Source organism: Dendrobates tinctorius, unplaced genomic scaffold (assembly GCF_039654945.1).
Source record: "Dendrobates tinctorius isolate UK_male_01 unplaced genomic scaffold, ASM3965494v1 ptg000009l, whole genome shotgun sequence".
Classification (NCBI taxonomy): domain Eukaryota; kingdom Metazoa; phylum Chordata; class Amphibia; order Anura; family Dendrobatidae; genus Dendrobates; species Dendrobates tinctorius.
In genome coordinates, this window is record NW_027361677.1 from 10,061,649 (window position 1) to 10,077,992 (window position 16,344).

Below are 16,344 nucleotides of genomic sequence, written 5' to 3' on the forward strand. Positions count from 1 at the left end.
ATGCCCTCCAAACACCCTGGGCATTCCAACTAGCCTATGCCTTTCCTCCAATGGTGCTACTACCAACAGTAGTCAGGAAAATAAGACAGGAGAGGGCGAGGGTCATCTTGATAGCCCCATTTTGGCCAAAAAGACCGTGGTTTTCATGGCTGAGAGCCATGTCGGTAACCGACCCGTGGATCCTGCCGCTGCACCAGAATCTTCTCTCACAGGGACCCTGCTACCATCCACAGGCCAAAGCCCTGCACCTAGCGGCCTGGAATTTGAAAGGGAGCTACTGAGGCAGAAGGGTTTCTCAAGGAACCTAATCAATACCCTGCTACAAAGCAGGAAGGAGTCCACGACAAAAATTTATGCTAAGGTGTGGAGGAAGTTCCTGGCCTTTCACCCAACAAAACTAGCTGGTGAAGTACCCATTACGGCCATTCTAGAGTTTCTACAAAGAGGCCGAGAACTTAGACTCTCAGTAAGCACTCTTAAGGTCCACGTGTCAGCCCTAGGAGCCCTGTTTAACTATAACGTGGCAGCAAATAGATGGGTGACTCGGTTTATCTCGGCCTGTCAACGAGCAGAACCGGTGCATGTGCCTCGACTTCCAGCGTGGAACCTTACTTTAGTTTTGGATGCCTTCACTCAGGCACCATTCGAGCCCATAAGCTCAGCATCAGTAAAGTGCCTCTCATTGAAAACGGCTATGCTGGTGGCCTTAGTATCGGCCAGGAGAGTGAGTGATCTTCATGCTCTGTCAGTAGACCCACCGTTCCTGTCAACAACACGAGACAGTCTCATTTTAAAGACGGACCCGTCCTATCTGCCCAAACGGGCAACTAAATTTCATAGGTCTCAAGAGATATGCCTACCTTCATTCTATGAGAACCCGTCAACACAGGACGAGGAGAAATATCACACCTTAGATGTGAAGAGAGCTGTGCTAGCCTACCTTGATAGGACCAGTCCCTGGAGGCAGAGTAGGTCTCTTTTTGTCTCATTCCAGGGCAGCAGGAAGGGGTCTGCAGTTACATCAGGCACGATATCCAGATGGATTAGAGATGCGATCACAATGGCGTATCTGACAAAAGGAGAAGACCCTCCACTGGGGATTAAGGCGCACTCTACTAGAGCCATATCATCCTCCTGGGCCGAGAGGGCGAACGTCCCAATTGAACAAATATGTAAGACTGCAACCTGGTCTTCTCCATCTACCTTTTATAGTCACTATAGACTAGATTTGTCCTCTACCGAGGATCTAACTTTTGGTAGATCAGTCCTTAACACGGTGTGCCCGCCCAAGTGATTATCTCTGAAAATCTCTCAGTGGGTGCTGTCGTGGCGAAGAGGAAAAACCGGATTACTTACCGGTAATACTCTTTTGTAGAGTCCACGACAGCACCCGCTCACTTCCCTCCCGTAAGAATTTTTTCACACATGGGTCTCCTTGGTGGTGGAGATTATGATTTAAGTTAGATATGTGATTAAACTTAGTAAGCTTAAAACTGCATAGGGGTAAGATAAATGAATCGCCCAAGCAAAATGACTAAAACATGTATGGCGGTTCCTCCGTTGTTCTCGGTAATACAAACTGAGGGAGCGAGGGGGACCGCCCCATTTATCTCTCTGTAGGTTTCCTGTTCCTGGGGCGGATCCCCTCTCTCAGTGGGTGCTGTCGTGGACTCTACAAAAGAGTATTACCGGTAAGTAATCCGGTTTTTTAGGTTGTATATCTACGGCTATAACAAAGGTGCCCCAACCGGACTGCTGTCACTGTAGACTGCTTGCTTTATCAAGCTCCCTTGTAGGTCTGCTTCTTCATATACACCCAATGATGACAGAACTCTCTGAAGGTGTCCTTTTTCTCTCTCTCCAGACTCTCCTAGATTAAACTATGAAACCAGGAACTAATACACTAGTGCCCATTACTCCTTCCCAACTCTGGGCCTGCCCTACAGTTAACCCTGTCACCACTGACTAATAGGAATTGGAGCCTTCATAAGGATACGACATACAAGACAATTTACACACAATACCAGGTGTCTACAGAAGTGGGGTTATGCCATCTTCTCCACCTTTTACAGGCATCAGGAGCTGGAGTTCTGATAGCTTAGTAACATTTTAACATCTCTCAGGCAATAAAGGACTTGCACTCTGCAGCACCAAAATAAAAGGTAATTTGTAATGAAGACTAATTTGGAAGTTGCTTTACTTTAAATTTAAGAGAATGGACAACAAAAAAATTTTGCAAGGTGCACATGGCATTTGAGAACGCAGCAAGAGCTGGGGTGCTAAAAAGAGTGCACCTGTGATTGCAGAGGGGTTCCATACAGAAATCTAAAGGGGGTGACACCTGGGATTGCTACAGTCGCTGAGATACTTAAAGAACAGGTTAATCCGGCTCTGCCCGCAGCCAACTCTTCCCAATGCCGAAGCAGGTGGTTGACAAGGTCTCCTCTGTTCCTATGTACACACAAGGGAGAGCGACCTGTCAATCACCTGCCACAACGCTAGGAAGAGCCAACCTGGGTCGGAACCGAGCTAGGTTCATGTCTGGCGATGGGTCCTGGTCAGATCTCCAAAGTTTTGGGCTGCAAGAATCATGAGACAGACTTCCTTTCATCTAGAATCAGGGATATCCAGCAGGACAGATGTATCAATCACAATCTTTTTTTTTTTTTTTTTTTTAATATTCCTGTAAGCCTATTCACTAACTGGCTTTGGCTGAAAAAAAAACTGCACCGAAATCGGACACCCAAATTGCATGTGTGTTTTGCACTCCAAAAAAGTAAGGCATACGCACTCTTAGTATTGAATGATTGAAAAAGTGCACAAATATGCTAAGTGTGTAGACTTTTTTTTTTTTAATTTTTGTATTCTACATTGGTGGGTGGGGGTACTCTCCAGGGCTCAGCACCCTTTATCCAACAACTTTCATAAGCAAGGTTTTAATTGAGTTACGCCTGTCGTATTTTCAGGTCACGCCTGGCTTGGCATGTAGAAAAGAGACCTAAGTGGTAGGGACCATCCAAATAAAAGGTACTCTTACATGGTTGGCTGGCTCGCTGTGTGGGAGCAGGAACTAGCATAACAATGCCAAAAATCACAATTTTTATTTTCAAGTTTCAAAATTGTGCAAACTTTCAAGGTGTTTGAGACATAAATCTGGCAAACATGCAGTGCTGAATCACCACTAAACAGCTCGTTGGCGATGTAAGCTGGAAGCTGCCAGTCAGTGGTGTGGTTATACACAGCTCAGGATTCATAGCATTATTACATCTACAACAGACAAAAAGGGATTCTCTCAACTGAATCAAGCAGCCCAGTAAAAGTGACACTTTGTTGGAATCAGGTTCTCTGCCCCTACATCACGCTGCTGCCAGTCTTGCATATAAAGAAAAACCCCTGCTGACAGCTTCCCTTTAAAAACTCTTCCAATTTCTCAAGAAAATCCACTTTGCTGTTTGGATGAGGAGGGTTTTTTTTTCCTGAAGGATATTTTGATTAATGTCTAGTGATTGAGTGCATGTTACTACTTTGAAGGAAACTTAAACCTATCTAAACTAATCACTGGCCAATCAAGTTTTTCATAACCACTGCAGGAAAAAACTGAGGCTAAAGCCCCCGTCATAGCTGAGTCACAAGTTCTGTGACGCCACAGCCATCTCACCAGCGAGATCGCTGTGTGTGACAGCGATCAGTGACCGGCCCCCCTGCCGGTATCGCTGTGGAAATGTCTGGACATTTCTGGGGTCGCTGGTCTCCCGCTGGCCAGCACGCATCGCTGTGTGTGATAGGCGGGAGACCAGCGAGCAGGAGCTGGTAACCAAGGTATACATCAGGTTTCTAAGGGGCGTGCGGCGCCTAGAAACAAGATGTGTACCTTGGTTACCAGCTCCCTGCATCAGCGCGCTGGTAACTAAGGTACACAGCAGGTAACTAAGTGACGTGCGTCGCTTGTTACTCGCGTGTCGCTGTCCTGATCACTGGTGAAGCTGCCTGTTTTGCAGCTCACCAGCGATCATGTAGCGACTCATCAGCGATCCTGACAAGGTCATACTGTAGTCAGGAGGATAGCTGGTGAGTCGCTGTGTGACGGGGACCTAAGGCAACGTGCACATGACCCTCAGGACAACCGACTTTTTTCAGCAGAAGACTCTTCTGTAAGATCAGCAGGTGGGCTTTTTTAAGCATCTTGTGTTTTCCTGATGTTTAAAGGGTTTTATTGTGGTTTTCCAGTCATTTATTTCATTCCATTGAATGGGGAAATGGCTGTGTTGTGTGTGTGTGTGTTGTGTATTTTTTTTTTTTTTTTTTTTTTCTTTCTATAGATACAAAGTGGAAACCACCAGAAAAAGACATGGTGTAGAAATGAGCAAACCCGAATTTAAAAGTTCGACGTTCATACTGGACAGTTAGTTTCCGGTGTGACAGGCCAGATTAACCCCCCCGCACAGAATATACCTGGGGTTAAAGTAGCCTAGGCCAGATTATACCCCTCTGGGCCAGAATCTACTCCGGGTGTATTATGGCCTAGGCCACACTATACCCTGGGGTATAAATTGGCATAGGCCAGATTATACCCCTCCAGGTCAGAATATACCCCAGCTGCTTTAGATCCTGTTCTTGAGTATATCACTAAATACTGTGTGTTGCCTTGGGCCCCCGTGTGCTGTATGCTGCCTGGGGCCCTGTTTTTGATGGTTCTCAAAAGTGTGAAAAATCTGATCTACAGCAGCTCGGGTATAAACTGGCCACTTTAACCCTGGGAATATTCTGGGTGGGGGGGGTTAATCTGTCCTGTTACACTGGTGCTAAACGCCTGACACTCACTTCTCCCAGGAGTCTGTTTGGAATGTTCTGAGTTCCATGGAAAGTCTGTTGCAGACAGAAAACTCTCCACGCTCAAAAATTTGGTTCTTCATTTGTTTTCAATGGGGTTCAGGTTCTGGTACCCCAACTGAACTTTGGAGAAAAAAAAATTGTTTGGGTTGTGTACCAGAACTTGAACTTCCACGGGTCTGCACAGCCTAAAGGAGTAATTCATGAATTGGTTTCTCCTTGAAAAATTTTAATTTTTTTTTTAACCTCTCGTGTGCACCTACTCGATTATTTCTGATCTTGATCAATCCATAGTCATCAACGGAACAACAATGTGTGTACGTGCCAGCATTTCAGCTCTGCAAGTAATAAAAAAATTGTACCAGGTTTCCCTGTTAAGAGCAGAATTAACCTCTTAAATTCCTTCGTTGCAAACAGAAGGGACAGATTCACGGATCTTGACGGAAAGCTGTGAAATTGAATTGTTTGGATGAAAAGATCACCCAATAATATTCCTGTCGCAGCTCGAGAAGGTCTGCCTGTGAACAGCCTGCAGCCAATGCATGCAAATGTGCACATAGCAGTCTGAAACCTGGGGTAAACAAAGCATTGCTTGCGTGATTCAGCAATGCTCGTCAGCCTTCGCCAGCACTGCAAAGGTTAAGGTCACCAGATGATGTTTGCTGTAGATCTTTTTCAGAAAACTGGCTCATCCTGTGATTTTATGTGTAGCTTTATAAGCCTCGGAGAAAGGGAGAGATGTAATGTATTCAGGAGCTGATGAGATAGAGCAACCAATGGGAAGAAGTCCATTGTTGATGAGTAGATGAGAGGTGGAGGATACTCTTGAAGAGTCTAGGGGAAAGTACTGTAGTAGTGCATGGTCTTAATCGTTGTCTTTCCTCATCGCAGAAAATATGCAACCGGCTTCTTTGTGGAGTGAGCAACCATCTGAGACGACGGATTAAGGCATTCTATTATGAATCGTCGAACAGATTGTGGTCGCGTGGTGTCCCTTCCGAATCACCACTGGGAAACCGAGATCCCGAAGGATCGGAGTACCTGCATCTGAAAAAATGGAGAGGGTAAAAGGTCAACTGGACAAAGGGCAAGAATACCAAGAGCGCCTTGCTTTGGACACTGCAATAAACACACTGTTGGTTGTCCTCGTCTATGTCGTGGTCAAGGTAAGCATGGATGGAATCCGTCAATGGAGAGCGAAGGTGTCTATCCTAGTGGTGGGTGCTGGACCGGTTGGGTTAACAGCAGCCTTGGCGGCTGTTCGTTCGGGTAAAGTGCTTAAGATGACCATTTTGGACGAGCGATCGAGGACTTCTTTGTTGTGTCGACCACAACAGATCGCCTTGGACCCAAGGAGCGTTAGGTTTCTCCTGGCTTTGGGGGTTGACTTTGATAACATTGAAGGATGTTGGCACAATGATCATTTCTTCACCAAGATCGGAGTGTTCCAGGAGCATCTCCTCAGCATTCTGGAGCAGCGGAAGCAGACTCTCGATATTAGCATCTTGCTGGGAACCAAAGTAAGTGTTACCGATCATCTTTGTGTATAGCACCAACATATCCCATAGCGCTGTGCAGAGGTTTCCATCAATCACATTGACTCCTCGCAAAAAATACTGATGGGTTACTCCAAAAGATATTGTGGAAGGAAACCCAACAAAAAACATGGAGGAACATACAAGCTCCCTGCAGATGTTGCAATGGGTCAGATTCTAACCCAGGACCCCAGAGCTGCAAGGTAACCGTACTAATCGGTAATCGGATTAGGAAATCACTATTCATGTAAATACCTTTAAATTTTTTGGGTGGAGAATTTTTAGTTTTGCAACAGAAAAGTGTTGGAGACCAAAGGTATATCTTATGTGTATAATATAGATGAGAGGTTGCACAGGGGTAAAATTTGATGTGCTTTTCCAAAACAGCGCCACACCTATCTACAGGTTGCTTGTGGTATTGCAGATCAGCCTTGCTTGAATGAAGCTTAATTACAATACTAGATGCCATCCACTAATGCTGTCTTTTAGGGGATTTTTTTCATATAAATTGCTTGTCCTCTTTTTGCTCCAGCTGAATATAGGGGGAATTGCTTAGAAGTCAATTGTCTGATAATGTCGTTGTTCGATGCATTGTATACTATATTGTCCTAAAATCAAATCTAGGGTCTGCTGATAAACGCTTTATCTTTTTATCACACAATTTGACTTTTTTTTTTTTTTTTTTTTTCCCCCTGCCACTTCAGATTAGACTGCATAAATAGCAATTACAAACATATTCTCAAAGATGAACCAATGACTTTTTTTCTTTCGGAAGATTAATATTGTATCCTTATACTATAAAACTCTGTGCTTTGAGGAGAGTTAAGAAGTAGCTGCTAGAAACTGACTAAAAATTCATGTTTTAAAATATTGGCAAATCCTGAGTTAGATTGGTCCCCGGAAAACTGGGATCAGATTCTTCAGGGAGTCGCAATAAGTCAAGGAAAAAGCACTGGGTGAATGCTACAATTTAAAGGGATTGTCAGTGGGTCGCCCTCCCAGGGCTGTGGGGTACTCTATACCGGGCCGGTGTCAGCGGGATGTGTCACAGCGGCGCTGACCCGGTCCGTGGCCCTGGGTGCCCAAGTAATGGGGAACGTGGCTAAATGAATAGTTTGTGACGCCACCTGTGGTGTTCGGCAAGGGAGGTGTTAAGCCGACGCTGCATGCAGATCCACTGGGACTGATGGTATGGTGCAGCAAAGATGTAAAAGCTCCCCACAGATGGAGCTGTAGTCCCAGGGCAGTTTAGATGTGGTTGGCACGGGGATGTAGCGGTGCCGGAAGGGTAGGAAGCAGACAAGACACAGCAGGGTGCAATTTCTGTACCTTTACTTGATAAATGCAGTCCAGGGTCCTGATTACAGATGGTACTGGAGCAGGCTAGCCTGTAAGCAGCTCAGGGATTCTCTCTCAGCAGATGGGCTGTGCAGTCTCCTTCCTAGCGCTTACTTGAGGGATCTCCAGTACTGAGTTACACTGAAGTTCCTCCTGTCAGATGTTCCCAAGAACTCTACTTGCACGGCAGACAGCTGTAGCCTGTTCCAGGGACTCCTCACTCCTAATTCCCGGCTCACTATCAGTGGTGCTTTTGTGCCCTCAAGTCTTAGATGGGAGTATTGCATTTACAGCCTTCTACTCCTCTGGTGTCTGTTGCAGGACCATTAGTATCCGTACAACCATGGAGACCAGGCTCCAGTTAATGCGCTCTCACTGGAGATGAGCCTTTCCTCTCTGCTTGATCTCCGTGCTCCTTCCTCACGTCTGCACACTTCACCCTCTGCAGACTAACTGACCACTCCTTCCTCTTAGTCCTCAGAGAGCACTCCTCCCCTTAATTCCAGTTGAGTCCCCCCTGCTGGCCTGGAGTGGAACTATGTTGCCTGTATAGGTTAACTGCAAGAGAGACCCTTCCTTGCTTCCAGGCATGACATTACCCTCCCTGGAGGAAGGCAATGCCACTGTGGCGGCCATACTCCTGGGGGCGCCACATTAGCAAAAAGTTATTTTCTAGCCTAAAAAGTGCCACGAGGGCCATAGTTTTCGCCAAGAGAGGCGTTGACTTAACACGCTGTCCACAGCGTTTGTAATCGAGAGCAAGAGGGGCTGTGCAGATTCATACAGTTTTATAGAGAGATTTAGTGCATATTTTACCCTTCGCCACGACAGCACCCACTGGAGGTATCGGATCCGCCCCATTTGGAACAGGAAACCCTACAGGAAAGATAAAAGGGGGCGGTCCGCCTTTCCTCCTCAGTTTTGGTTTCCTGTTCCAAACGGAGCCACGATATCCTTCAGGAAGGATTACCTGGGCCAGGCATGCCGCCTGTGCAGTCTCCATGGGAACGGCAGGGGCTGCGGTCCGGAGGCAGCGTCGGGGGAGATTCCGCTAGACGGCTCCCCCCTCGTCTGGTGAACGAAGGGTGATGACAGGGTCCGGGGAGGGCCGCCCCGTCTCACCCAGGAGAGCGCCGGTAGGCACCGGGACGCACCGCTACTGGGAGCGGTAAGAGCGCCAGTGGCGCAGAAGAAAAAAAAAAAAAAAAAAAAAAAAGGAAGAGATCTTTTTTAAAAATGAAAGCGCCAGTAACGGTGGCGGTGCATAAAGAGGGCCGCATGGAGAGCGGGGGCCGCACATCAAAGCGGCACGGTAGCCGGCCGGCGCACAGTCTCCTGACCCCCCCGGAAGTAATGGTTGAACTTCCGGGGCGGGATGGCTGAGAGCGCGTCAGGGCATGCGCGCGGTGATCCCAGGGAGGAGGAGCAACTTCCGGGGGGACGACAGGAGAAAAAAAAAAAAGTATTTAAACAGCGGCGCAGCTGAGCGGCGATGCAGCAATGTCGTCCCCAACACACGCTCCAGAGGGGATTCTGCAGGAGGTAGCTCCACCAGGGACCGCAACACCGGCCGCAGGAATGAAGCAGGAAAATCAAGGCCTAGGACGTCTCAGCCATCTGATCCGGTAATATAAGGCTTCACTGGGTGAGTGTGCAAAGTATATACTCTGCCTACTAAGCTGACCTCTCCTCCCCCTGCCTTGGTGTCCCCTTCTAGACCAAGAAAAAGGATAAATCCAAGCATAAAGAATGTGCGTTGTGCTCTGAACCTCTCCCTGATTCCTACCCTAAGAAGCTCTGTAAGCAATGCACCAGGGAGACAAAGCAGGGGGCCGCATTGTTGACAAAGGACATTAGAGCTATAATCAGGGAGGAGATACAGGCTATTAACCGCGCTAAAACTCCCTCAGAGACTGGCAGCAAAAAGCAGTTAACCCTCAGCTCAGAGTCAGAAGAAGGGGGGTTAGTCTCTGACTCCTCACTCACATCCTCATCATCATCAGATATGGAGGGACGGTCATGTTTCCCCCTAGATAGTGTGGACAACCTAGTCAAATCGGTGAGAAGCACTATGGGGTGTGAGGAACCAAGGGGTGCCCAAACCGCACAAGACATAATGTTTGCGGGATTGGCGGAAAAGAAAAGGAGAGCGTTCCCGGTAATACCGGCAATTAAGGCCCTAATAAAAAGGGAATGGGAAAAACATGACCAAAGAAGTTTTCTCCCATCAGCCTCAAAAAGAAAGTATCCATTTAGCGATGAGGAGCTATTAAAATGGACCAAAGTGCCAAAAGTGGATGCCGTTATATCCTCTACCTCGAGACAATCGGCTATTCCAGTAGAGGACGCAGGCTTGTTGGCAGACCCGTTAGACCGCAAGGCAGAATCATCGTTGAAGAGATCTTGGGAATCTACCACGGGTATTTTTAAGCCAGCGGTAGCCAGCACATGCACCACTAGATCTATGCTCGTGTGGTTGGATCAGCTGGATCAAAAAATCGAGCAAAAGGTGTCCAGAGAGAAATTACGGGCCGCTATCCCATTAATTAGAGGGGCAGCTGCCTTTATGGCTGATGCGTTGGCGGACACTCTACGGCTGGCAGCAAGATCAGCAGCTCTGGTGAACAACGCCAGAAGGGCGTTGTGGATGAAGAGCTGGAAGGGGGACGCGCAATCAAAGGCTAAGATTTGTGCAACCCCGTGTGAGGGTGAGTTTCTCTTCGGGAAATCCCTAGACGAGATACTCGCCAAAGCAAAGGAGAGGAAGAAGGCGTTCCCTGACTCTTCTATCCCTTTCTATAGGAGAACCTTTAAGAGGCGACCGTTTGGAAGAAGGAGGCAAACGGAAAGACCAAATAGATGGGCCGCAAAAGAAGAGAAACAAAAGGGTACCATGTTTAGGGGCCGAAGGGAAAATAGAAATTAAAAAATCAGACCCACCTGTAGGGGGTAGATTACGGTTCTTTTATCCAAAATGGGAACAAATATCCTCAAACCCATGGATTTTGAGTATTATTAAAGAAGGAATGAAAATAGAATTCCTTCAAAACCCTTATGATTTCTTTATCCTAACCCGCCTTAACTCTATGGCCCAACAAAAGGCCCTCGAAGAAGAAATTCGGAGCCTACTATGCAAGGGGGTTTTAGTAGAGGTCCCAGAGGGACAGGAAGGTAGAGGCTTCTACTCTCCCTTATTTTTAATTTCCAAACCAGACGGTACGTTTAGAACAATTATTAATTTAAGGAAGCTTAATACGTTTATAAAAAATTATAAGTTTAAGATGGAATCAATCAGATCCACCATAAAGCTTCTCTTTCCAAATTGTGTGATGGCGGGAATTGACTTAAAAGATGCTTACTATCATCTTCCTATCCATAATAGATACCAAAAATATCTAAGGGTCGCAGTGGTGTTCGATGGCAAGGTCCGTCATTTTCAATACACAGCCATGCCTTTCGGCCTCTCAACAGCGCCAAGAATCTTCACCAAGGTGATGGCAGAGGTGATGGCCTATGTTCGTCAAAAAGATACTTTAATCGTACCTTACTTAGACGACTTCCTAATAATCGGGAACTCAGATACCCAATGTACCGAAAGAGTGGCTGATGCAATCTCATCTTTGCAGGACCTAGGCTGGATCATCAATATACAGAAGTCCAGGCTCGTTCCGCAACCCCTCCAGATGTTTTTGGGGTTCCAATTGAACTCCATAACCCAGAAATGTCTACTTCCTCAGGTAAAGATTGCACTAACAAAAGAGAAAGTAGAGGCAGCCATAGATAGACCACGCATGTCTCAGAGAGGGGCAATGTCGCTATTGGGGTCGCTAGATTCCTGTGCCCCTGCAGTCCGGTGGGCCCATTATCATGTCTGCACACTTCAGCATAAGATCCTCCAGGAGGAGAGGCGACATGGTGGTCACCTCGAGAGCAAGATAACTCTAACGCAGGAGGTCTTGACTTCTCTGGAATGGTGGTTAGATGATGACCATCTATCCTCAGGAGTCCCATGGGTCATAGTACCATCTGGTATCCTAACCACCGACGCTAGCCCCCAAGGCTGGGGAGCCCATATGGGGAATAGCTTTTGTCAAGGAAGATGGAATAGAGAGGAAAGAGAATACTCGTCTAATTTAAAAGAACTGACAGCAGTATACTATGCTCTACATCATTTCCTTCCACAGCTCCAACAGAAACATGTCAGGATCCTGTCGGACAACACCACCACAGTAGCCTACATAAACAGACAAGGAGGTACTCGATCAGAGACTCTGATGTCTTCTGCGGCAAGAATCTTAGACTTGGCCGAAAGCAATTTGTTGTCCCTCTCAGCTCTTCATATCAGAGGAGAGGACAACCAAGAAGCAGACTTCTTAAGCCGACACACACTTCGGCAAGGGGAGTGGTGCCTCAATCACCAAATCTTCCAGAACATAGTAGCTCTATGGGGGCATCCTCAAGTGGACCTCTTCGGGACAAGGGAAAACAGACAAACAAAGACCTTTGCTTCCCTGTCTCCAGCAGATCACCCAGACATACTGGATGCCCTCCAAGCCTCATGGAAATTCAAGCTGGCATACACCTTCCCTCCATTGATTCTCCTGCCACAAGTGATTCGGAAAATCAGAGAGGAAAAGGCGAGAGTAATCCTGATAGCACCTTTCTGGCCCAAGAGACCGTGGTTCTCGTGGCTACGAATTATGTCAGTGACAGATCCTTGGGTTCTCCCCTCAAACCACAACCTACTCTCCCAAGGCCCTTTCTTCCACCCTCAAGTGGACAACTTACACTTGACGGCGTGGAACTTGAAAGGCACCTATTAAGATCAAGAGGGTTTTCGCAATCATTAATTACTACCCTCCTGCAGAGCAGGAAGCAGTCCACAACCCAAATTTATAAAAGAATATGGAAGAAATTCCTACAGTTTCATACAGCATCTCATACAGCAGAAGTCCCGATAGTTCCTATCTTAGAGTTCCTACAAAAAGGGAAGGAATTGGGCTTGTCAGTAAACACACTGAAAGTGCAGGTGTCTGCGTTGGGGGCGCTGTATGGCCATAATATAGCAGGGAATAAGTGGATATCACGATTCATTACGGCATGTGAAAGAATAACTCCGGTTCACATACCCTCAATCCCTACATGGGACTTAAACTTGGTGTTAGACGCCCTGACAGAAGAACCTTTTGAACCGATAGATACGATATCCCTTAAATATTTATCATTTAAGACGGCCCTCTTGGTAGCACTGACATCCGCTAGGAGAGTGGGTGATATCCAGGCCCTGTCCATAGATCCACCCTTTTTGCGGGTATATCGGGATAGATTAATATTAAAGCCAGACCCCTCATACCTGCCTAAGGTATCAACAAAGTACCATAGGTCTCAGGAGATACTCCTCCCAACCTTTTTTGAAGATCCCTCCACTCCGGAAGAGCAGAAATTCCACACTTTGGACGTCAGAAGAACTGTCCTAAAGTATATTGAAAGGTCCGAGAGCTGGAGGCAGTGTAGGGCTCTCTTCATTTCTTTTCAGGGCTGTAAAAAAGGGTATGGAGTCACAAAGAGCACCATTTCCCGATGGATCAGGGATGCCATTCGTTTAGCCTACTCAGCAAAAAATGAAGAACCTCCGGGAAACATCATAGCACATTCCACCAGAGCAATGGCGGCTTCCTGGGCGGAGAGGGGAGACGTTCCAATTGAAACCATATGTAAGGCGGCAATTTGGTCATCCCCTTCTACCTTCTATAGACACTATAGACTTGACCTTTCGTCTACTTCTGACCTAAGCTTTGGCAGGACTGTCCTTGGCACGGTGGTCCCACCCAGGTGATGGTCTCTGGAATCTCTCCAGTGGGTGCTGTCGTGGCGAAGGGTAAAAAGCCGGATTACTTACCGGTAATGCTCTTTTAATGAGTCCACGACAGCACCCGCTCACTTCCCTCCCTGCTAGAAATATCAATATTAAAAGTATATCTGCTAAAGTTGGATAAGTAAAGTTATAAGTACAAGACATTGCCTAATCCTTGGCGGTCCTCCTGGTACTCTGAAATGCAAAACTGAGGAGGAAAGGTGGACCGCCCCCTTTTATCTTTCCTGTAGGGTTTCCTGTTCCAAATGGGGCGGATCCGATACCTCCAGTGGGTACTGTCGTGGACTCATTAAAAGAGCATTACCGGTAAGTAATCCTGCTTTATTTGGTGAAATCCATGCTTAGGAGTCCAGTGGGCGGTCCTACTTAGGGTGCTATGAATCCTGGAATAGAACCACCTACTGGACTCCTACCTTTAGAAGGAGCAAGAATTGAAAACTAATGCCCTCCCGTCAATGTGACAGGTTCTCTTTAAACTGGGCTCAGTTGCAATACCTGGCACAGAGCATGAGCTAGAGTGGCAATATTTCTACAAGAAAGCAGTCAAGCTTCCATAATCTTATACATCCAGGATTACAAATAAGGTGACTGATTCTTCCAAAAGAACAGTGCCACATCTATCTATAGGTTGTGTTGGTGAAGCTCGCTGGCATAGTGGCATGGGTGCTCCAGACATGGGCAATAGCGGTGGAGACTCTGGGCTGGACCTGGGGATGGCGATGAAGGCACAGACCTCAATGTAGATGACCAGTCACAGGTCTCCCGATATCCTCATAAGAATATCAAATATGGGGTAAGGGACCTGTGGCCGGTGCACACTCGGACCATGGATGTTGGATGTGTGATGTCAGCCTTAATGGCTGCTTTCGGAAACTCTGAACCTGGAGGGATGTTGTATCAACTTTTCCCCGGAGCGTGCCTTTATTAGTCAACACCACATAATGTCTGTGACCATGGAAAGTCTTAAATGCCTGGTCAAAAAATGCAAATTGGCTGCAAAAAAATAAAATGAGCACATAAGGTGACTTTAGGAGGTGTCCTGCTGGAATACAGCTTTGGGGTTTGCATCGCCCAAGGACTGTCTCCACCGCTGCCAATTTGATATGATGATTTATCTATCTGTGCTCGACGTGTCGCTATAGAAACAAGAATGCCTGAACCTTTTACCCCCAGTCTTTCTCATGTCTAATATTAGCTTGGAATGGAACTGCAGGGAGATTTTCTTGCACAATTCAATAGCCACAAGTTATCAGAAAGAAGCTGTAGAGCGGAGAACCGTGGTGATCCCGGGATTTTCTATAGCGCGATATCTGGTTACATATAAGCCCTGAGCTTTGACTCTTCCACAACTTCTATGTATTCATATTTAAAGGGATTGCGCTAATGTTCTGAAATAAAATTGCAAAGTGCTTGTAAAATCAAGCAATTTTGCTTTATTAAAAATCCTCTCCATTCTCAAGAACAGAGGGATTTAAATCCTATAGCTTCTAGACTGTAGCAGTGACAGGTAACCTAGGCAATCAGACATCTGTCTCCTAGGCAAGGAGCACAGCGCTTACAAGCTCTTTTCCTTAGGTTGCTAGATCCAGACAGCTTCATTGACCCTGAGTTCCTTACATTGCCCCTGCGGCAAAGCTGCCTCTGGATGCAGCATCAGAGTGCACAGCTTGAACCAGCATTGGCTGACCTGAACTGTCAATCAGGCACACACTGTTCCCTGGCAAGCGGGAAGCCGGGAGACAAATTTGGTGCATTCCTGAAAACAAAGGACGAGAGAACCCCTTTAATTCTTAATTTGTGAAAGTTTGTTAGAAAAGTAAGGTCTTTGCTCAGAATGTATTACATATTTAAGGCTGCCCCTGAAGACACCAACCGCAGCGTATGAATAGTGTCATGCGTTTATGTATAGATAGTGTCATGTGAAATGTTACCTAGGTCCTGCAATTTTTGGTATATAAATTTGTGTAGTTGTGATACAAGGTTAAATTGCAATGTATTTTGATATCGTAATGCCTCTGTAGAAGTACTATAAAGATAATGCATGCTGTATATGGTGTACAGTGCAGAATAGGTACAGAATGTAGGACATAACCTTTTTACCTACATTCTAACACTTTAAGTCTGCCCAGCAACAGACAGCAGGGTCAGAAGTAAAGTGTTGGAACTAGCCCACAGGGGGGAGGAATAGGATTGAGCTTCCTAGTTGCTGAAGCTTGTTGTTTTGAGAGGCGAGGACAAGTTCAAGATGCAGTGGACTGATGGCAAAAGCCATGTAATGGGCATTACGAGGCCTTACAACATGGTTCCCCAACTCCAGTCCTCAAGGCCCACCAACAGGTCATGGTTTTTAGGATTTCCCTTGTATTGTACAGGTGATGAAATCATCACCAGGGCAATACTAAGGAAATCCTGAAAACATGACCTGTTGGTGGGCCTTGAGGACTGGAGTTGGGGCACCCCACCTTACAACATTCCCTGCAGACATTCCTGGAACGTTCGAAGCTCAAGTCTCGATGCAGATGCTTTAGAGAGTGCATTAACCCCTTCTGTATAGAGGAAGTTGAACCTGGAACCATGTGTGGGGAAAGGTAAAGTATCTCGGTAATGCGGAACTGGACAGGAATTCCTGGGGCTAACAGAATTAGTGAAAGCAGGGATAGAGCAGACATAACAGGAAGAAATGCTAAAAATGTACTGTACTATGGAAACAAACAGAGTGCCTGAAACTTTTATATGCTTATGTATTTGGACTGTTCTGTGTTGAAA

The 16,344-nt window shown here is 46.5% G+C and overlaps 1 protein-coding gene across 3 annotated transcripts in view; it reads left to right on the top strand.

The window, feature by feature from the left end:
- The window catches only part of LOC141096232 (uncharacterized), a 119,987-nt gene that overhangs the window by 25,647 nt on the left and 77,996 nt on the right, over window positions 1-16,344 (top strand). The window contains exon 2 of one of the 3 annotated variants that reach the window (XM_073582738.1): window positions 5,722-6,350. The exons of 1 other annotated variant lie outside the window; for it this stretch is intronic. In XM_073582738.1, coding sequence (XP_073438839.1) covers window positions 5,886-6,350 — 465 coding nt within the window. In that variant the 5' untranslated portion in view covers window positions 5,722-5,885. The remainder of the gene's footprint in view (window positions 1-5,721; window positions 6,351-16,344) is intronic. One more of the 3 variants, XM_073582746.1, reaches the window with a different exon arrangement.